The sequence below is a fragment of the Haliotis asinina genome, chromosome 8, assembly GCF_037392515.1.
Source record: "Haliotis asinina isolate JCU_RB_2024 chromosome 8, JCU_Hal_asi_v2, whole genome shotgun sequence".
Taxonomy (NCBI): domain Eukaryota; kingdom Metazoa; phylum Mollusca; class Gastropoda; order Lepetellida; family Haliotidae; genus Haliotis; species Haliotis asinina.
Genome location: NC_090287.1, coordinates 28,599,780 through 28,623,272, shown reverse-complemented (window position 1 = coordinate 28,623,272; position 23,493 = coordinate 28,599,780). Strand labels below are relative to the sequence as shown.

The following is a 23,493-nucleotide window of genomic DNA, read 5'->3' as shown; positions in this document are numbered from 1 at the left end:
CGCGCACAAGCACGCACGCACGCTCGCATGCACCCAGGTGTCCTTCCGGTACTATCAGTCATGATGTTCCCCGTTGTGATATTGATGGAATATTGCTAGAAGCGGCAATATTGCTACCAGCGACAAAACTAAACTCACTCACGCAGTGTCAACCTTGTTAGTACAGTCAAGTCTCGTTAATCCGACCTCTGTATTTCCTTAAAATTATCCGTGACTCCTGTAGTACATGGTCAGGCACTATATTGGTGTACATATACATATGAATATGATATAACATCCAGATCAAATAGGTATCAACATTGTGGTTACTATATATAAAATGTTATTCTACCATGACTTCAGTAAATACTGGATCGTGATTGGTTAATCAAAGTCATCCAGACGTATATAATCACGTTATATACCTCTGATTTTCCAACACGTTAAGTATTTGTTTAAAATCTGAATAGCACGGTAATGGTAGAATGGAGATAAACGTACTGTGTTGGAAAATCAGCGGTATATAACAAAATTGTAGTAGCTCTAAATTTGATTTAAAACCGAACGCGATCCAGTATTTACTGAAGTCATGGTAGAATTAGGAGATAAACATACTGTGTTGGGAAATCAGAGGTATATAACAAAACTATAATAGCTCTAAATTTTGTATTTAAAACCTCACGCTACGCGTTCGGTTTTAAATCAAATTTAGAGCTATTATAAGTTCGTTATATACCTGTGATTTCCCAACACAGTATGTTTATCTCCTAAATAAACTCGAGTGGCATTGTGTATGCAATGTCGGCAGTAACCACGCACAGGTGCGGCTGTGATAATTGTGTATCTCTCTGGAGAATAAATAGGATACGATTCATCTACGATGCATATCCGCTGAATGGGATGTATAGATATTGCCACATCACAATTCACGAATACCTAAATTGTTTTCACATTTGAAATCGACAAAAGTATACAGATTGTTTTAAAAGCATAAACAATAATCTGTTGCTACATCTGATGTACAGATAAGCAAAAGATCACCCCGAAAATACCCCTTAGTTTTGAAAATCCAGGCCGCTATTCTGTCCTACAAAACAATTACTACCATATCGCTACTTTAAAGCACTGAAATATAAAACGAACAACGTACATTCAAATGTCTTAATTTTTGGTGCTCGTTTGTTCGTATGGTCCTGGTGGCTCAGATCCGTGACCATTTGTGTTTAAACTGTTGAATTATTCAAAACGTGTCATCCCATGCTATAAAACAAAACTACGGACGTGTCACAGCGTTTGGTGAAATCATCAGGACGAGACCTGCAGAGTCGTGACGTGCTAGATTCAACAGACGGTTTAAAAGTGCAGTTTGACTTAGGTTAGCTGTCGTTAGGAGAATACTACTTGTCAATGTCAAGTGCGTCATCCATTGCGATGGCCTCCAACTCGGATACTGTGTCTGATAGTCACACGAATAGTTTATCAAATAGATCTGAAAGTCAGCCTGACAATGACTTTACTCACAATGAACTCAAAGGCTGGCTTTTGAAGAGGGGTCGGTTGTCCCGCAAATGGAAAAAACAGTGGTTCCAGCTTAAAAACTGTGACCTATATTATGGCAACACATCCGAGGTAAAGTTCATTTTTGATTCGTTCTAGACTATAATATGTTTCGCAATATTTACCGGAGACTTTACATGGTATGTCGACAGAAATTGGTGAATCATGAGTGGTGAGACCAAGTTGTTGTTACGTAAGTTTGTAAAGGGTGAACGTTTTTGACAGTTTGACAGCAGAACTTAGCCAACCGTGAAGCTATGTCAACGTTGTCATGGTTGTCCATGAAACGCTGCTGGTTGGTTCTCGCGACTACACCGTAATCGGGTAAATCATATATTTTCACTTGATCGTAATATCTCTTACATACCGAAATGAGATGTTACTTTGGTTTGTGGTATTTAAAATCAATCACTGAAGATCGTAATAAAATTAATTGACTCGTTGCCACTGCCTACATGCATATTTGATATCATAACCGCTTGTTTGTCAACAGATGTTGTGTTTGTGTCAGACAACTCATCTTTTAAGAAAAAACACTCACAATAAAATGTAAACACAAAGCAAGAGGTAATTGTGTCAGTCTGTAGGATAGCATGTATCAGGTTCACTGTGTAAGTCAAAAATACACAGTTTAAACTGTTATTAAATGTCCCATGTAGAACTGAGTCAGAATTACTCTCCAGCAACCAATGCTTATCATAAGAAACAATTAACAAGAAAGGGTTTCAGACATACTCACAAGGTTAATGCCTGTCTTCATATCCCAGTTGGTGCTCACAATGAGTGTCACTGGTTTGTCTGGTCCAGATTTGATTAGACTGCCAACGTGAAGCTGGAACATGGCCGAATACAGAGTTAGATAACAAGCAAACAAATGATTCAACAGTTTGTAAGTCTCAAGTCATTACTGTTGTTCCATCAGATTTTCAGTTCAAACGCACCGAGTGATGTTATGGCTGAAATATTGTGATGTGATGCTAAATATTAACTCACTCATTCAAACCACTGTTACATGGTTTGGGAGGGAGGACCATTTAGTGTTAGGGGTCCTTACAAGTGATGTGAGGGAACTCAAAAGTAGTGACACGGTGCAGCTTACTGAATGGTTTGATAAGTACTCCAGAATATTGAATGAATCTGTAACCATGTGGACAAAGGCCATGACTGACTGTTTAAATGATAGACTCTTATTATATCTGATCTTGATCTGCTGTGTGTGCAGTGGATTTTATTGTCCATCAATACAGGTATTCTGTTTTGTCTACTCCCTTCATTTGTGAATACTGGATGCACATTTGTGTACTGCAGAAAACCTAGACAGCACAATTCAAGTAGCCACAGTTTTGTGTACAGTGTTTATATGGCTAACATTGACATCACAGATGTGAGGAATTTTCTCAAAATTGATAAATACAGTCAGATATAGGTGATTTGTCATAGTGATAGTTGATAATCTCTATAACAGCATTTCTGTTCTCAGGTACATAACTGAAAATCGTAAGTCATGTTTTTTGGGGGGCAGTAAATTGAAAGCCAGGTTGACACTATGTCCGGTAAATAATCATGGTTCAAAATAAAAAAAGTCATGGGTCAGCAAAATGACAATCTTGGCCATGTTGGCTGTGCTTTCATGGTTGCAAAAATTGTTATGTTTTGGAAATGCCCTGGCTAAAAATAACTTTTGAATGAAAGCTTATCCGACACCTGGTGATTAGTCAACGTAATCAGTCATTCAGAATTTTCAGTTCAATTGTTATTACCTCGAATTAAAACTTAGCAGGTAATGCACTGGAGAAAGCCGAATTATTTTCCGATTATCTAACCACATGTAAAAATGGCTTGAAGGCAGATGGCATTGTCTAATTTCTGATAGTCATCCCTTGTCATAACGCGGGTCTTGGAGTCCATGGATGACCAACTATATTATGGTAATTATTACATAATACAAAATCTGATTTTCCATGGTCATAACAGAACTGCTACTGTTTCGTGTTCTGTGCCCAGTCACAACTACATTGCATAGTAGCAATTGAAGAAACAAACTTTGTAAATGAAAATAGAAGTATGTATGGGAAATGTGCAATCAAGCATCACAATTGTTGTTCCTGTTATGCGTATTATTCAACTAGGCCGGAAATAGCAATCAGCTGTGTACCAATGTTTTGGTCCTGTATATGTACTGGTGATTCAATTAAATATGATTTGATAATATAACACAGAAGAATTTCCATTCAGTTATCAAAAAATTTATAGCTTATTTGGTTATTTTTAGTAATTTTACAGAGATATTATATATTGCTGTTGTTTAAGAAATATAGTTCATTCTACCACCATGTATAGTGTAATAAAGCCCACTTTCGCCCTGAACTATTATAGTTAAAGTTTAAGTTATAGTTTAACGATATAATAGTTCAGGGCGACTTTAACATTATAATAGTTCAGGACGAAAGTGTGCTTTATTGCACTATACATGGTGGTAGAACAAACCGTATTTCTTGTCTAAGATGCCGTATTTAATAATTTCTAAGCCTAATTTCGATTAATCTATGGCAGAAAACAAACAACGGTGTCTGTGACCTAAATTTAGAATCCTCGCGCAGGGCTAACTGACGCGTTGTTCTTTTGACGTGTCAGCCCCCTACGTTAAGACAAATGTTATTAGAAAAAACAAATGATGAACAGTTTGGTGAAGGTTTATGTTCAGGTTAAATATCTTCTCTAGATCATTTTAATTACATCTGTGATTCTCTTAAACCACACAAGGCAAAATCATTTCTCATTTCTACTACCAATGAAAGTTTAGATCAGTACATTCAGCTGAAGCTGACTAGTCATGCAACATTCCACGATTGCATTGTGGGAATGTAAACATTGCACACATTACCGTGTCTCTGTAAAATTTTGAGTCGAACTATGAGGCATTTTATCCTTCGGAAAACATAAACGTAATGTTTCCACCGGTGATGTTAGCTGTGTGATGCAACTGCAAACCAAGAAACAGGATTCGAGAAAGCAGTTTACTGTGGGAGGCTGTACGAGGCGATGGCAACTGACCACCATCATGACGTCGGTTACATTGTGACGTAATGCTAAAAATTTCGATTACAAGGGGGCAGACTGGTATGGCGCAGTGATGTCAGCACATTGTGACATAATGCAAAAAGTGCACATTATTGTCTGATAAAATATTGTCAGCGCCTTTGATCTTTCACCGAAGCGTCTTAGGAATTAGTACAATGCATGTTTTCTACTAACATATTTAACATGATAAATAACATACTAGGCTGCACACGTAATGTTACTTGGCTGGATACATTTTACATAGGAAAAATGTCTTATGAATTGACATGTTCTATGCAGTCAAGCCACAGTGTGTGTCATCCTGATAAACCATTAGTTTCATCTATAACAACAAGCTAAGTTACCAATGCCTAAGGCAGCCAATCAGATAGCAGTAATGGATACTGTCCTTGTAAAAGAAAACTTGTTGATTCAGATGAGGTTTGAGTAGATTTATGCCTATCTGAATATGTTACACAAAAAATCACCACCTGTATGTATATTATGGAACTTAGTGCACATATCGTGCTGGCTTATGACTAGTGACAAAAATGCTTCATGCATGTGTTTGAGCATTAAATATTGTGTCTGTGCTTCAAGCTCGAGACTACGAAAGGCGAGATGCCACTTGAATTATATTACATGATCGCTCAAAAAAGATGGGAATAGCAAGCTTACTTCTTTTACCAGCACTTCTATTGATTTATTCTTCAGGTGTCAATAGGATATACTCATTATGATTTGTCTGGTCCTGAAGATCCATAGTTTGATCTGTACATGAAAGATTACACTGTAAATGCCATTTGTCTTAAGAAATATCACAGTAAAACTTCAAACACCACTTACTGATCCACAATCATATTGTTAAATATGTGCTTCCTTTTTTTTCAGCAGTCCAGTTTGAAAAAGAAAATTCCTTTAACCAATGCTGACTTATCAGAAGCAAATGTGGATAAAAAGCAATATGCTTTTCGCATTAAAAGCAAGGAAAATGGACGCACATATTACATGCAAGCAGAAAATGAAAGTGAACAAAATGATTGGATGCAGGCAATATGCTTTGCTAAAGCTGCCGGTAGTCATGGATCGAACTCACAAGCATGTGTAATACAGTGACTCCTGTACAACTGATAAATGTTGAAACACTGGGATCAAGTTGGATGGGGACAATTCTGTTGAAAATGGCATAAAATGCTGCAAAAACATTTCAGAATGTCATTTATGGTGGTCAGCCAAGTATTCACTGCCCATGGACTAGATGGACACTGTTGAGAGCTGAAGTGAAGAAGAAGGTGGTGATTGTGGGATGATGTAAGGCAGTATTCACCACTAGGCCTAGATTCTCAATGGAAATATGGCTAAATGCTATTCCTCCTTCATGTCATGCCTGTTGTCCTGAGACTCATGGATGTGTGGTTCATTTTTCAAAAAACACAAATTGGTCATCTCCCCATTTGTTTCCATAAAACTTTAAGTGTGTGTTTCAAGAAAATACTTTTGTAAAACAGAATTATTCATTTGCTAGTGGTTGTTTTTTCACTTCTACATAAATCTGAAATATTGCCAAAATGGATCACCATATTTATATATCGGTGATTTTATTATTTTTAATTTGGACTTAGATTTAAAAAATGTCTTTTTGTCATGTTTGTTAGGATAATGTTTTGCATCTGATTGTTCATGATAAAAAGTAGTAAACAATCTAATTTTATTTCAGCACTGATCACAAAAGGACACAACTATTACAGATGACATTCTTATATTTGTTGTGTATTTTCATTTGATTTGATTATTGCACTGAGAGAGAGAATTAGAACTCGATGAAGACTATCAACATGATTTTATCTGTAGCATCTATTGCACTCTTGTTATATTGTTGTTTAGATAATCAATATTTTGCAGTGGCTGCAGAAGAGTAGGGATTTTGTGCAATTAGATGATTAAGTGTGGATTATGTTGTTTGACATTCAGTAACATGCTGGATGTCCTGTTATGTGCTTGTTGTGATTTTGTGATGACCTTATCTATACTGTTTACATTTGATATGGTCTCCCTACAGGTAAATATTTAGATATGTCAGATGATATTCTGTGTCAGTCTCTCATGTTATCTCTACTAACAACTGTCAACACAACTGAAAGTTCATTTGAAAAGGAGACAGGATTTGGCATGTCAACTCTGTCTCAGTGTATACTGCCTGTTGGAAAAACTACGAATTATTTAAAGAATAAGATTTTCAACTCTAATGGTAATATTTTTTTTCATCTATCACTGCTCTATCAATGTAAAATGTGTAAGCATGTGTAAGATTTGATTAACATCACACTGGTTTCAAATTATACAGGTGTAGATAAGGCCAGATCAGTATCGTTTTAGATTTTATTCTCACTGCTCAAGTAGATTTAGAAGTACTCAGTATTTGTATATGTGCTGTATTTGAAAGTAAGATCAATGGTGAGTTCTCCTTCAGAATCCAAGGACCCCACACAGGGCTCGATTTGGTGCTCTGTTACTTACACTGGTGCAACCCCATATTACAACGTGCAGCCAACTAGTTAGCCTAAGATCAGGTGCAAATTAATTTTTGAGTGGGTAAACTTCTTAATATAACATCTAAATAACTACATCTATACATTGCAATAAAAGAAGAGGAACTGGAATTTGACTGACACAACTATGTTTTTATCTTGGGTTGCACCTTGTGCAACTAAGTTAAAATCTAGCCCTGTCCTACATGTTTGTTTTTTTAACTTAAACTCCATCCATAATTTCAACCATTACACACACTGTTGGAAACTAAGAGTAGGTGTGGTGTTCTTGTTTAGTTTGAATCTACCCTAAATTATAACATTAAAGTTAGACAAAACCTTCCCGTTTGCTGTCTGGCTTCATTTCAAATGCATCATAGAATGTGGTTTGGTGTATAATCAGATAATCAAGATTTATTGATTTTGTCTACCCATGATGAGCTTGGCTTGAGAAATACAGCTGAACCATCTTTGCTGTGAATCTGTGTATTATGCTCTGGAACTGTCTACATGATCTAAATGAAACCTATCACATATTAACCAGATGGTTAAGCAGAGGTTATGGACATCAGTGATCTTCATATTTCATAAGATCATTTTACATAGGTTTTGTCATACAGACTCTGAAACATACTCTGAAACAAATATGTCCAGGAAAGCCCATGCAAGGCTATAGCCTGTAACAAGGTCAGATTGCCAGTTTCAGGTTTCTGAAAATGGAGAAAGCCATACTCTCCTTTTCATTATATTTTATGGTTATAAATTATTAATGTTTTATTTCTGTGAAATATGTTCATTTTAAGCCTAATTTTACATTGGCAGACCCATTGTTACTGAAATTAGGGTTGTGCTGAAGTAAGTAATTCTTTGCTTCATTTATTTTACAACTTGAAAGGTGAGGTTGAGCCCAACTTCAAAACCTTTAGAAGACACCTCTGTAAAATAACACACAACAACTAAATTGCCTCATGGTATCTTTGATGTTTAAATTTTTTTTGTGTGAAAAGTTTTCTATTGAAGCAAGATCAAATCAGCGTCTCAAGTTATGGCTAGGGGTCCATGAGATTTGCACTATTTGTTTTTGAATTTACCTTCTCCAGTTTTTGACATGAAGGCTTTGAGAAGGTATTCTTTGATTTTGATGATTAATTGTGAACAAAATCGAATATATTGGTTCTTGAGTGATTTCCAATATTGATAACATATATTCATATAGATACATTTTTTTCATTCAACTTGATTTGAAAAATTTTCAATATTTGTTTGCTGTTTTTCTATTCATCCATAGTGCATGTGAGACTATGCTTTTGTTCGTTACAGTATAATTACATGGCCATAAGAATGACATGGGATATGGAGAATTTGTTATATGTTATACTTGCAAACACATATTGCTTATGATATGTCATTCTGTGTGGGTCAGTTCTTCAGTATAGACCATCATCGTCAAATAGTAGAACCAGTAGAGAATGGAAAACTTACATTACATTTCATTGTTTTTTAAAGCTTTGTTATGAAAGTTTTCTCCTGATTACTACATCAGATTCTTTATATTATTGCCCTGTAGTAATACAGTTTGTGTACATGTTGGAGTCACTAATGTTTCAATGTTGCTAAAATGTGATGAAAGGAAATGCGTACTAGTAACCATAGTAACTGAAGTATGTGTTGGATGAGAAACATTGAATGTATTATGCCCAGGAAACATATAAGTGTATTCTGAATTATAACCAAGCAGGATCTGATATTCAACAGAGAAATCGGAGAGAAGCACACAGTGTATATATGTTTTATGTCAACAACTCCCACTGAACCAGATAGGATTTTGAGATAGTTCTTTGCTGCATGTTTAACATTTTACCATTTGAAGTTGTGGTTGTTTTGTTGTGGAAAGGAAATTGTTTCCTACTGCATGGACTGTTTGTGAAAAAACATTTTGGAGGGATGTGATTGGGTATGATTTGTTTGGAATGAATGTGTCTTTTCCCTGCATGAGTGCATATATTTCTGGATAGCCATCTAAAGTATTGTTTCGCAGGGTATCAGTGAAATGACAAAGGGTCTTCTAGTCATGCATGGATGTTGCTGAGGTACTGGAATCCAGAGCCCCATCAACTTTGGACTTTTACAGGGATTTATCTTGACTTGCTCAAAAGATGATATTTAGCCCTAAGTCTGCACTCAGAAGATGTTCTGAAATTTGTATTTCCCAGTTCATGTGTTTTTTGGGTTTTTTTTCAACTGATAACAGGACCAGGAAAGCGAGGAAAAGGCTGTAGTACTCGGTGTTACTTCGAAGGCAGTGTTAAAATGGCTCCTTTGCTCAGAAAATATGAATGGAAACAGGAATCAAACTGTTGAAAGACTGGCTGATAAGGGTTGATAGCTGTGAATAATTCACCCTGTAATCACCACTCACCAATGAAACCAAGACACATGAGCTTTGTTGTATTTAATATAGCTTACTTTTCAAGTAGATTGGTCACAAATAATAATTTTTAACATCTCAGAATTAACCCTGGTCATATTTGTTGGTTATCAGCACTGCTGCAAGTAGTAATGGTCAGATCCATGACCTTTCCTACCACATGAAGAGGACATGTGGTGATATGACTGACATGTTTTGAAAACTGTAAAACGAAACTCACTGACTCAAAATAATGAATATATGCAGCCAAGATTCATATAAGGTATGACATTTCACCCCTAGATCAGTGTCCTTGGTGACTTTCACCATTCCGTCCTTGCCATCGTCATGGCAGCAATACTAGCAATCTCATCAGCATCCCAGGGGAAGAGCTCCTGAGAGATAACGTTTATTTGATGAAGTAGTCAGGTGGGTCACAGGTAAAAGAACAGCTGAAGTGGCAGGACACTAAGCTTCTGTTACTTTCTCCATGTACCTTGGCTTTCCCTGTGGAATGTATCACCTGGGATGGCTGTGGTTTACATTTTATCACTTTACTGTTTTAAAGTGCTTAAGACATGGCCTATATAGTGGCATTAGAATGTAGTATTTAAGACTGTCTCATATGTACAAAATACATTAAAGACACATATGTGACATTAAGGAATTAGTTAAAGGAGCAGTTCATGCTTTGGGTGATAAAAGAATGAGGGAAAGTAATCACAAAATATCATACCTTGAAAGAAACATAAGACGGGAATGTTTTGGAAATTGTAGACACATGAGGGATAGTTTAACTCAGATGAGAATTCCAGTACAACTGATATGGCAGTAATCACATCTTTCGTTTCAGTTGCTCTAACTTTCTTAAAGTACCTATGATAATGGCATCAATCAGTTTTCCAAGCCTGAAGTAGAAATTGCTGCATGTCATAAATGACCATGGTATAGATCATTATGCTTTTGTCACTGGCTTCAGGAAAAAGTGAAACTGGATCTACTACAGGTTTTGGTGTTTTTTGGTGTTTTGGTGTTCAGTAGAGAGTGGTTTTGTTTTATAGCTACTGAATAATTTTAGAACACAATGGCTCTTTATTACACTGATGACTTATACTAGGGAGAAGGGGTTAAATATGGGTGTGTCGTTTCAGGAGTTTTAACTGTATCCATATTAAATAACCAGTTTCTCTTTCCTAGCATTTGCTGTTAGTGAAAGATGATGCTTGATTTGAACTCAGTGATAGGATTCTTTACTACATCTAACCAGGATATGGATAAACAATGCCAATTTGAAATTATGTCTGTTCAAGGCAGAAATGTTATTACCTCAAATACATTTGTTATGTGAGCATGTTCCTGTTGGTTATTTGGCCCAGTTACCTAAGGTACCAACTTAGTGGTGTGGAAGTTAGGCATGCCAGAAACCGATGAATGTAATCTTGAATCCTGATTTGTCTTGATCATGTTTCAAAGATGGTCAGCACCTTGCCCATGATTTTCAAGCGTCCCCAGTTTACCCAAAGTGGTGAAAGCCTGACACTAGGCTGTCCTCCAACACCACGCTATGATATTGCTAGAATACTGTAACAAATCACTCTCTCATTTATACTCAAGCTTTCAGATCAGTTGGCTAAAATGCAAACCAGGTAAGTTTATGTACAAGGATTAATTTTTGTTTGTACTATTTAGGTTTTTGTTGCTATGATCAGCAACCATGATATTATGTTTCTATTCTGGTATTCTGTGTCATAAATTTGAAATCAGCTACATAGTGAGGCAAGAAAGGAAACAAGGAAAGTCAAATATGTTGAAAACAAGGATATAAATTTCACCTATAACTAAATTGTCTGCAAGCTGGTTGTTATGACAACAGTTGCAAAGAATGTTGTATTATTAATTAAGTTCCATGTCATGGGACACACAGTAATGTCATTGTTGGGATAATACAAAGAAAAAACATATTTTGAAATTTACTTGTCATAATATGATTATTAAGATCTTATTTGTGAAAATTCTGACTTAATATAGATTTGATACTTGAAAGAGCATACATGATGGTTGAACAAAGTGTTTGTTATTTTATAGTTTGAATTAAATTTAAGAGGAGACATTCAAAATTATTAATCCTGGAAAACATTTAAGACATAAGCTCTAGTTTCCTTAAGGGTAATGCTTTTACAACATATGAATGGTGTAGGTTGACTTACTGGTAGATTACTGTAGTATATATTTTTTGGTTACAGGTGAGCACCACCAAAGTTACATGTATTTAGATAGACAATTTGTAAATGCTCTCTCCATACATATGGGAAAGATGTTTTGACGAGGGGAAGATAAGCCTAATGCAAGGTTTTTTACTTGTAACTGTGTTTAGATTAAGTTGTTACAAAATATTTGTGTGAGCTCAGAGTTCATTACAGCAGTCCACAATTCACAATTGTGTAATGGTGATATTTCAATACCCAGTTAGTGTTGCTAACCATGATTATATCAGTGGTATATGAGTATCATACATTGAGATAAAGTGATGCAAGCAAACATTTAATTTGCACTTTTGTTATCATACGTCTTCACTTTATGCTAGGAAATGCAACGAAATTCTGACATGTTAATTTCCTTTTGACTTCTTTTAACTTTTAATTTCGATGCTAGCTGAAACAGTAGCCAGACTGCTAAAGAAAACAAAAAACAATTTATAATTTGTTATGACAAGTAGGTTAAGGGAAGAAAAAAATGTATGAGCCTTACTTCAAAATCTGCAGTTGCTCAGATATTTTTGTTGTATTTTCTGCACATTGAGTGGTTTCATTATACACATCAAAGTGTGAAATTGGAAAAAAATCACTGACTTAAGTTCCCTTACAAGATTCTTCCGTTATCTTTTCTTTTGATTTTCCCATTAAAGATGTGACAGATAGATTTTGTCAACATGTAACTCATTCTCTTCCCACAGAGGTTAATTGTCATATCTTCCTACGAACCTCTGTTCTAATACGGCCATATTTCGCGGTTCTCATAAAACCCCATAACGGCAAAAAATGGCAGCAGATTATCTTCCTTTTCTTCTGTCCAATCAGTATAGGTGTTACATTGACTTAGATTCAACTTGACAAAGGCAAGGAATGTAGAGAAACAAAAATGACATGACTGAGTTCTGTCTAGAAGAAACATTTGAGTGTCGCACTCGGGAAGAGGTTCTAGTTTTCACGATGCATCCGGAAATTGCCGAGATCTTTCGAATGATCACTTTTGAAACAAGGTCGCTGATTGCACTACTAAATCTGATTGCCTCCAATCATGAGTCTTGAACACTCGCACCATGAAAGGGTCGTATTAGAACAGAGGTTACGTAGGAAGATGTGACAAGTAACCACTGTGGGAAGAGAATGCATGTAACTGTACTGGACACACAATCAACTCACAGTTTAAGCAGAAATGTTCCTATGGAAAATATTGACTCCAGTCACTGTACACCTTACACTTTACTCACAACTGTAGTTAGATCTGTAAATATATTGTGTGATGGTTCAATCTTATGGCTTTATGTGATATATCAGTGCATGTTGTAACAAGACACAAGATCATAATTTCTCAAGAGTACTGTGAGTTTTGTTTACGTACTTGCAGAATGTTGTAACTCTCGAAGATGTCATCTGGTCATTGTTCATCATTTCTGATCTCATTAAAGGCACATATGTTCTGCAGTCCCCAGCCTTGCCGAAAAGGTCAAAATGAGGATCTGTTGGTCACAATGTCTGCTATGTATGCATGGTAATAGGATGGTTGACGAGCATTTCTCTTTTGTTCATAAGGAGTTTTAGATCATCAGTTTATTATCCTTCCACATTCTGAAGAATGTAATTAACAGCATGTCTTTTTAGAGTGATTGAGTGTGTGAGTATTTAACGTCACATCGGCAATATTGCAGCCATATCGTGACGAGAACGATTAATTATAAAAATACAAATGAATTACTAGCATGTACATTGTAAAACCCTGTCAACGAAGGACAGTAAAACTGACTAGAATATCACAGAATAGAATAGAAAACTAGTGAATAGACCTAAAACAATGTGTCTGTAGAGGACAGTACAATATAAAAATGAGCTATAGGTTGCCAACAACTGAAGGTAGATCACCATACTAAAGACCATGGGGACCTACAGTACATTTGCTTCCTGCATGGACCCTAGCTCGATTTACATCATCCCTTCAGCTGTTAGCAATTTAGACAAATCTAGCCACAAAGTGAAAACACACCTATTCTACGATTAAAAAGCTGGAAAACTTAAATTTACTTCAAATGTTTTTGGACTTACGTACCCTCTCAGGAGGACAATGTCTTTTTAGAATGATTTACACATTTAGTGAAGCAGTACTCAAAATTCATCTCCACGAATGCTTTACCTCCAAGTCATACTTTTATCTGTTTACTCGTCACGATATGGCTGGGATATTGCCGATGTCACGTTATATATTAACTCACTCATTTATCTGTTTGCCCTCTGTTTCATTTTTTCATACAATATCAGGATGGACATAGACTTGATATATGTTCAGGTGCATTTCAGAAGTATTCAGTATTTATGAGAATGCTTCATTTGATCACTTTTGGTGCTGGTGCCAACAGTGTGAATTGTCATTTCCAGTCATTAAAGAGTTCCACTTTGTATCAACTTTGAACATGGAGGCTATGACTATTTCTTTACAAAATTATATGGAGCCAGATTGAAGTGGGTCCTACCTGAATTAAACTAAGCTTTGCAGGGTGACTGCGGTAGTATGTGTGAGAAGTTTAGTGAAATGACAGACTGTGTTATGTGTAAGGTTACAGTGTTAAACTCATTTTTTGAATGTATGTTTCATCATGCACTCTGGACAACCTGCCATCTTTGAAATAGTGAGTCACTGAATCACTGAACAGTATTACACTAAATGAATGAACATTGTTATACAAAGTCAAATGATAGAATAATTTACCTCAACCTAGTTCCAAAGAATGCACCCTGTTTATGTGGGCACAGACTTGTTGCTCTTGTTGAAATACCAAAGCCTTTGGGCAAAATTATCAGGAGTGTCGCAAACGCTAAAGCTCTGAGATCTCAGTGTTGTTAACCAACTAATAACCCTTATATTCCTTTCTGTTTTTTTTTTGTGTTTAAAATGAAAAATGAATGTTTACATTTAATTACTTTTGGTTGCATGGATGGCCCAGTTGTGAGGGGAACTTCCTCTCAATTTACAGGGTTGCTTCCCTCTGCACTTCCCGGATATTTATTGTGGCTCTTCATTTCTCAGCAAGACATAGGATGGGTAGTTTTCAACTGAGGCAAACTGAGGATTTTGTAAAATGGATGTGCACACACCAAACCCAAGTCACCATAGTGATGTGTCTGAAAAATGATGTGTGTGGGCACCCCTTAAATTTCAGGATACACAGTGATCAATGCTTCTCCACCACTGTCTGTTTTCCTTTCTCATTTACCTAGCTTGCTGCAGTGTACCTGAATTACAGTCCAATGCAGCAATAAATCTTGCTCACTCATTCCTTCAAACTAACCATACTGTAGGATGTTTTAGATTGTCAAGGAATTTTTATGTCTGTTATGCGAAAAATGTAAATATTATTACATGTATATATATCATAACTAACTCTGATTATATTGGTTGTTAAAATAAGCATCAAAAGCTGTAATGTTTTCTTTGTTTTTCTTGTATGTTTTAATGTTTGAGGTCTATCAGAATAACACTAACTTTAATATTTTAGGTTGCCTGACTAGAACATCTACAACAGAAACTGCCAAAGAATAGTTGACTGTAAACAAATTGAAAACAGTTCCTAACTGTGTTATTCACAAGATCAATAGCTATCATTCCAGTCTTTTCCAACACATGTAGGTCTGGGATGGCAGTATTGTGTTTACGATTGTTCTCTCTCCAGGGATTCAGTTCAGTCTGCCCAGTAAAGGTATGTCAGACAGACCATGGATACACCCTTGGTCATCTTGAACAAATGCTGAATGATGGTACTAAAGGTAAATGAAAGACTGGGATTTCACCAGAGGAAACTTGTTTGTGGGTGTTTACATGGTAAGTTGAAAGAAAATGGAGAAAATTGATTTTGGAATTGCTTAAAGATCAATGAGTAATGTAAGGTCTTTTATGGTTCTTGAAGGCTGCTTTGGTTGCACTTGGAAGGGTCATGGAGTGTTGCAACACCTTAGGGAATTGGTGAAAATCATTTGGGGAAAGAGGTTTTTAATGTGCTGCATAGATCTTTCTGGAATTGAAAACAGTGAGAAGTACAAAGGGAAAGAATAATTGTTGTAGCAACTGAATTTTATTTTCCATCAAGTTTTACATGTTATAATTGATTCTGTGTGGAAAGAAACTTTTGATATGTGTACCATATCAAATTGTTATCGTCATCCCCAGCCTAAATCTTTCAAAAATTATAAATTATTAATGTGATTTTTTTTGTTCTTTTTTATCAAACATACATTTGGGTGTTTTTTCTTGACTCAGTTAATTGAGCTGCTCTGGTCTCACATACCAGGATGGGCGACTGTACTGTACCTAGGACATATTCTCTAACATCTAGACATCCTGCAGTTGTGTTGGCAATCTTGATTGAAGCCACGAATCTGCTGTACCCTTGTATCCACTGCTGTTGCTATCATTGTTTCTCCCGTTTCTAAATACATTGAAACTTTCCTTGTATCTGTAATGTCTAGAGCAGGGATCTTAATTTTGCCATGTCAGTTACGTAACAACCATTATTACTTGTCCTTGGAAGATACTGTAGTGTAATATGTTTGCGGCAAACATATTACACTAGAGTAATACCGCTAGATGTATGACGTCATAAGGGTTCAGAGTTATGACGTCACAATGCTAATGATGATGTCGCGATTTTACTAGACCCTGCTTGTTTTGAAAGCTGAGAGTCCTCACACTGTAGGCAATTTCGCCGCAGTTTCTGTCAATTTATGTTGGCGAGTAATAAACAGAATACTAAACTCGCTTCCGTGAAATACCATTTTCATTAAACTTGTTAAAGATTTAGTATCAAACTCACTTTCGCTCGTCTGATACCAAATCATTAGCTCGTTTAATAAAAATGGTATTACACGAAAGGTCGTTTAGTATCCTCTATTTTTCTAGCAGGGCCACACCACTAAAGTTTGAAACATTTTTCAGTCACTTTGGTTTTTTTTCAAATGCTGAGAGATTTGTCATGATTTTATTTTTTCTGATATTTTCATGTACGTTTTGTTTCCCTGCCTATTGAGACTCACCTAATGGATTTGCCTTGTGTATTTGAGTAATGTTTTAGTGTAGTTGCATTTGTGCCTGCTTTTAGTTTCTAATAATCTGGCATATTTTTTACTTTTCACTCCCAAGGCTTAATAATGCATGTACTTCATTTTTTATCCAAACAGGAACTGTAGATACTAAGCAGTAGTTACGGTGTACATGATCTATCACAGAATGTATAAGATGAAGATAATCAAACCAAGACTGTAGAACATGTATATAAACAATTGTTGAAACTTAGCACCATGAACAAGAAAACATGGACTGTATGTTGTGTCCCCAAGACTGAGTCACTTTAACTCCATCAATGGTATTGGGTAATTTGTTTGGGTTCGTGTGATGTGTATGTTTTGTTTGACCTTGTCAGTGAAATCAACTCTATAGGATGTTGGTCATAGCTATCAAGGCATCCGTTACAAAGTCTGGTTCCTTTGTATTTAATGCTACATCAACACCTTTCACCAGCAATTATGATTGTGAGTGATAAGAAATTTTGTGTCTTGTTTTCAAATAATGTATAATTCTTCATTTAATGCTGGCATTTAAAACAAGACTTGTTTGGGGTATATATTTATATGGCTTAAGATAATGTATTAATTATAAATGTTGGTATCTACATGTGAGTATTTTTTTTCTTTTTTTGGCTGAATGAACAGGTTTGGTGGCAGGAATAAATGACAAGCCGAGGAAGGCATCTTTTCATTCCACTGAGTTAACAAGATCTGTCAGTTGGTATTAATAAAAACCATAGGCTGAAAATTATAATGGACCCAACACATAGTTTGGTGAAAATGAAAGGTTAGTGTGCAGATGTTTTCAGTCAGTGCTTCTCATCAACAAACTAGAAATACATCACTTCATGAAATGAAAGTATGTTATGCTACTCCAAAATAATATTCTGTGCATTTGCAACACTTTTCATGCTTCTTTCTCTATACATTCCCTTATTTATTGCCATCAGTATATTTATGTTGTAGAATTTTACTAACAGATTGACATTTTCAAAACCCAATTTATTTTCATGTACCTTAATAATTAACTATATGTATTTTTCAGTGCACTTTTCATGCAGAATGCATGTTCCCATTTGAGCCACTTTCAGATTCCTTTTCCATGAATATTTATGTTACAGTGTCTTTTAACTTTTCTTAACTAATGTTGTTATCATGAAACTTTGTAGTTTTCCTTGAGATAAACTTACACATTAGTGAGCAAATTAAAGTTTGACATCAGATTGAAAAAAAACCACTTACTGCCAGATATTTGGAATGAGGGGTGTGCATGTTTTCTAACAAAATTATCTTTTTAGGAGTTTGCAGTTAAGTAACGTTTTGTGTTGGAATATGCTCAAAAAGACGAACAGCAAAACCATAGTGGGTAAGATATACAAGACTACAAGAATGATCTTCCCAGTTCAGATATCTGTCACAGTTTGTTGATCTTGGTGTTTCGCTTTAACTTTTCCAGGGTATTTATGGCATGGATACATGTATTTGCTTTTCTGAAATTTACATTTGGCTGGTAAATCTTTTCACAATTATTTGTTTGCTTTTCATTGATTGGATTAGATCTTTTTTATCTGATGTTAAACATTTTAACTTTTCCCTAGTATTGGCATAGAGCTTGGGTAGAGATAGTAAATAGATGCTGTTTTGTCTCTGCGGTCTGGTCATACAAGTGAGACTAGAGCTAGTAATGGATTAGTTGACAGACAAACGCCTGTAACCGTTATGCTTTAACAATTGGCTTGAAGTATATGTAGTGAAAATCCGCTATGTTCCTCTAGACCCTGCTATGATGCATCTAGATTGTTGAATTTGATTTTATAAAATACAGTGTTATAGTAATGTATTATGGCATTGCTAGTGTTAGTTATTTATTGCTAGGGGCCAAATGTTAGGCTTCTTGTTGCTTGAATGTCCTGGAATCTTTGTATGTACATGGCAGTTGTTGCTCAGTGATGAGGCAGATGAATATCATGTGTAGTGGACAAAATGCTTCTGAGTGAAGTCTTGTGTATAAGCAAAATACAGTAGTCTTGTTGAAGAATTATTCTCTAAGGAGGCTGAAGGTCCCAATGTTTAGTGCCAGTTCCATCAAGAGTTGACATGATGTAAGATAGAATCAGAATTATACCCCTAGTGGTGAATATCAAATCTGTTACACCCAACAATACTCAATGCCAGACCTGTACTGTATTGTAGGTTGGACATAACAAGGGTGAATCCTCACTCCACCCCTGGTATCACACTTGTTTCAGAAGGATGGACTCAACACCAAATTGTCAGCTTAACTGGTAGTAAAGAAGTTGTGTACTAACATGTCCTTGTGCATCAGTTCAACTTGTAATGCCAGAAATAAAACAATTTAGTTAAGAAGACCTTCTTAGAGTGACTGAAATCAAACCTGCAGTGACAACCATTTCCCCTAGCCCTGCTTTAACTATAGCATCAAGCAGTCCTACATTTACCACCATCCCTCTATTACTCAGTATAGATGGGTTGATTATTAAAGCATCTGCTATCACTTTATATTTTGCTTTGCTGGTTTGCTGCAGTTATTTCAATTTGGGCAATTCATGTGTAGTCATAACCATATGTAATCATACATTTCGGTGACTGTTGCATTTCCAATGATTCTTCACACGATCACAGTCTGTGACTATTGTAATTCCTATGTTATTGATTGCAATATCCCTAGAGGGGTTTGGGAATAAGGCCTGGTCTGCAAATGTTCGAATAACCTTCAGCCCACCATTTCTGCAGATTGGTTCATTTCAAGCATTGCAAGAGCTGTAATAGATATGGGATGATGACCGTATGAAACTGGGATGCAGGGATTTGGCCATGAAACATTAACTGCTAACATACATTGTCTGGCATTCTGGTTATAATTTCTCAAAGGAGTTATGAGATGGCTGGCTGGAAATTTTATTTTTGTCATCATCTTCAATGCATGTATGACCTTAGTATATTTCTACATGCTAAGCATCTTTTTTTTATATTTACTTTTCTTTGATTGTGATGTACAAGATGTTTGTATATAATGGACCATTGTATTTAGCTGTGATTGTTGACACTACACTTGCATGTTTTATACAATTCCTTTCTGACATGTCAGTGGTACTCTGACAAACTTGAACGTGTCTGTGGTGCATTGTGGGGATTTTTAACATAGTGGCAATTCAGCTTTTAGAACTCTGTGCTATAGTACTGTTCTGTACTCCATTATGGATTCTGCCCCACAGGCTATAGTACCAGAGGTGCATATTCAGTGACTGCTGCTTGACGCCAAGGTGCTAGGTGCTGTGGGCTTACAGGTGGTGTAGTTGAACGTTCTGCAGTTCCCTCTGTAGAGGTTTGTCCCATAGGCATATCAGAATCGTGTGATTGAGGGTGTGAATCCAAGATTTGCGCTAATCATGTACTTGGTTTTTTAACGTTTGTTAAGACAGTACTGACCTTACATTGAGGAACTGGGTTCTTGTCTTGTATCCTGGAACGTTAAGTGGCACTAGTTGGCAGTGCTAAGGCCTCACTGTTGTACATGGTTTACAGTTTACTAACACATAAGGTTTGACCTGAATTTGGATTAAAAGACATGTATTCTCTTCTTTTTCTTGGGTTAGTTGGGGATGTGGTTCTTAGGGGTTTTTTTTATGTTAAATTTTGATTGTCATTGATTTCTTTGATGAAAGATTTTTAGAAGTGTTTGCAGTGACCAGATATTATATACATGTATTTATATATCTTAGATACATTTGAATGAACATCATTAATACAAATATTTTAAAATTTGGGTTATTGAAATTTTTGTACTTGCATCTTTCTTTAACTCAAGATAGGGTGTTTGGCAAATGAAACTAACTAGTTTCTGTAATTTATGCTTTGCCATTGTGGGTCTTTCTTCTGCAGGTCAAATCTGTAAACCACAAAATTGTTGTTTTACCATTACAGACGTTGATGAACTTTAACTACAGTGTTATGTCAGCCATAGGGCATCATATTTCTTTGTTTCCAGTCATAATGATGGCATCTACTACATTTGCACAGTCACAGGACAGATCTACAACACCTCAAACCATGCTAACTGGTGACCATGACCTTTTCTACCCTTTGTGAAGGAGTCTTCATTTAGCAATACCTGCTATTTAATCCAGCCAGAAGTGTCATTAGTTGTCACAGTAAAAAATATGTGCATATTGCAAGGACAATGTCTAGTCTGAGCTCAACATATTATATTTGGGATATTCATAGTCCGAGCTCAACTGGAATCAGCTTTTTATTACTCAGAAATAGTAAAATATCAAAATATTTTTATCATTTATCAGTGTTTTGGATTTCTACCGAATACTTTTAAAATATATTGTTTAGTACTATGTGTTGTAAGATTATATGCAAGACAGTAATATCATTGATTATAATAAACTGATCCAGCAGAGTCAAACACTGATTATTGTGTACTGCAGCACTAATGCAAATATGAGTGTGATGCAAGAGTCCAACAAAACAATGCACCTGCATTAGTTTAATGTGGGACACTTGAACCCTGTGATGTGGGGTCACCTGTCATTGGGCAGTTAATTAATGTAGTCTCTTTATTGACTTGTCCATACCAAGCAGTATCCATGGTAACTGCCACAGGAGAGGCATTGAGGTAGTGTGCTGAGGCTACTATTCTGATGTCATTAAAAGGCAATTGCATCATAAACTTTGGTGATAAACAATTGGGTGATTTTCAGTTTCTATCAGAAAAAAGACTCTTTAGACTAACTGAATTGTCTGTTGTAAAATACCATAGATATTTTAAAATATGAACAGAAATTATATTCTGTAATATATTTTTCGAGGTCCATATTATATGCATACAAAAAGTCTTTGTGAAAAGCAGAGTTCATGAAGAAACAGATTTGGCAGCCAAATGTCATATTTTTGAATATTTGTGGTATATACAAGGTGAGATACAATAGTGGGTCTAGATTATGTATATGAACACATGTCTTCAGTGTGAAAGCCTTATCAGTTACAGGGACAAAGCCTTTAAGTGCCATGAAATGTACACATTATTACCTGTCACCTGTACAGTATGTTGTGTATATATATATTTTACAGAAGGTAATTAACCTACTTATATTGCTGTGTATTTGTATACTCAGTATATGCACAGAGTCTTGAGCCACTGATATTTGCAGATGTACAAACTTGGCTTCTATTTAAATAAATCAAGATAATCTCTACTAAGATATTTTTGTTGATGTTTTGATGTTAGACATTAATTGACCATGAGCTGTATGCCATGTTAGGCTCATGGTGTCCTGTATAAGCAACGTGTGAGATACATGGTGTCCTGAGTGGGCAACAGGTTAGGCACACGGGTTTCCTGTGTGATTGACAGGTGAGGCACATGGTGTCCTGTGAGAGTGACATGTGAGGCATATGGTTTCTTGTGTGGGCGATGTGTGAGGCTTATAGTTTCCTGTGTGAGCCACATGTGAGGCACATGGTATCCTATGTGGATAACAGATGAGGTACACATTGTCCTATGTGGGCAACAGGTGAGGCAAATGGTGTCCTGTGTGGTACATGGTTTCTTGTGTGGGCGACATGTGAGGCACATGGTGTCCTGTGTATACGACAGGTGAGGCACTTGATGTCCTGTGTGGACAACAAGTAAGGCACTTGGTATCCTGTATGGGTGACAGGTTAGGCAAATGGTGTCCTGTGTGGGGGACAGGTGAGGGTGAGGTACATGGTTTCCTGTGTGGGCAACAGGTGAGACATATGGTGTCCTGTATGGGCGACAGGTGAGGCATATGGTGTCCTGTGTGGGCATCTCATGAAACACTTGTTCAGTGGGTGTCCCACTGATCACATGAGTTTCTGTTGGGGTGTTATCACATGGAACAAATGGTGATGGTGCTGCTGCTGCTCAAAACATATCTTCTTTGGCTACATTGTCAATACCATGGAAACAGAGAGTGAGTGTTGGTCTGTAACAGTTTAAAACTGATAAACTGATGACTGAGTACATGAGCATAATTTGCACCTCAGAAATAGGACAAAGCAATATGCCAAGTTAACGACCACCTCAGCCTCAAGCCAGGTGAAGGTCTCGGGGTAGAATAGGCCTTCGGCAACCCAATGCTTGCCATAAAAGGCGACTATGCTTGTTATAAGAGGCGACTAACGGGATCGGGTGGTCAGGCTTGCTGACTTGGTTGAATCATGTAATCGGTTCCCATTTGTGCAGATCGATGCTCATGTTTTTGATCACTGGATTGCCTGATCCAGACAGGATTATTTACAGACCGCCGCCATATAGCTGGAATATTGCTGAGTGCGGCGTAAAACTAAACTCTCTCAAGCCAGGTGTTTTGTGCGTTCAGGAATAGCCCTTTCTGATAATAATAAGCCAGGACAAGACAGTCCAGAGACATTGTGTGTAACCTCCTTTTTTGTCAGTGTATGAAGGTCATCAAATCTTACCCGCCTATCTGTCTCATTCGACCTTGGTAGGTTGCGGGAGACAGTATCAACCTGTCTCACATTTCACAAAGTTGTCTTGACGTCAAGATGATCATTACTCGCATTCGTTGATACAGGCTAACGACAGTTGTGGGACTGAGATCGCTGGAATCGCAACACG

At 36.5% G+C, this 23,493-nt stretch overlaps 1 protein-coding gene across 1 annotated transcript; it reads left to right on the top strand.

The window, feature by feature from the left end:
* The first annotated feature begins 1,388 nt into the window (after positions 1-1,388).
* On the top strand, positions 1,389-5,792 carry LOC137294570 (interactor protein for cytohesin exchange factors 1-like). Its single transcript, XM_067825613.1, has 2 exons — positions 1,389-1,608; positions 5,488-5,792. Exons 1-2 carry the CDS (start codon positions 1,411-1,413, stop codon positions 5,710-5,712), a joined length of 423 nt encoding a protein of 140 aa, XP_067681714.1. The 5' UTR covers positions 1,389-1,410; the 3' UTR covers positions 5,713-5,792.
* Positions 5,793-23,493: the final 17,701 nt, after the last annotated feature.

Coding starts and splice junctions, on each gene's coding strand:
- LOC137294570 (XM_067825613.1), top strand. CDS start 1,411: ATGGCCTCCAACTCGGATACTGTGTCTGATAGTCACACGAATAGTTTA. Junction 1,609..5,487: donor ATTATGGCAACACATCCGAG/GTAAAGTTCATT, acceptor CTTTTTTTTCAG/CAGTCCAGTTTGAAAAAGAA.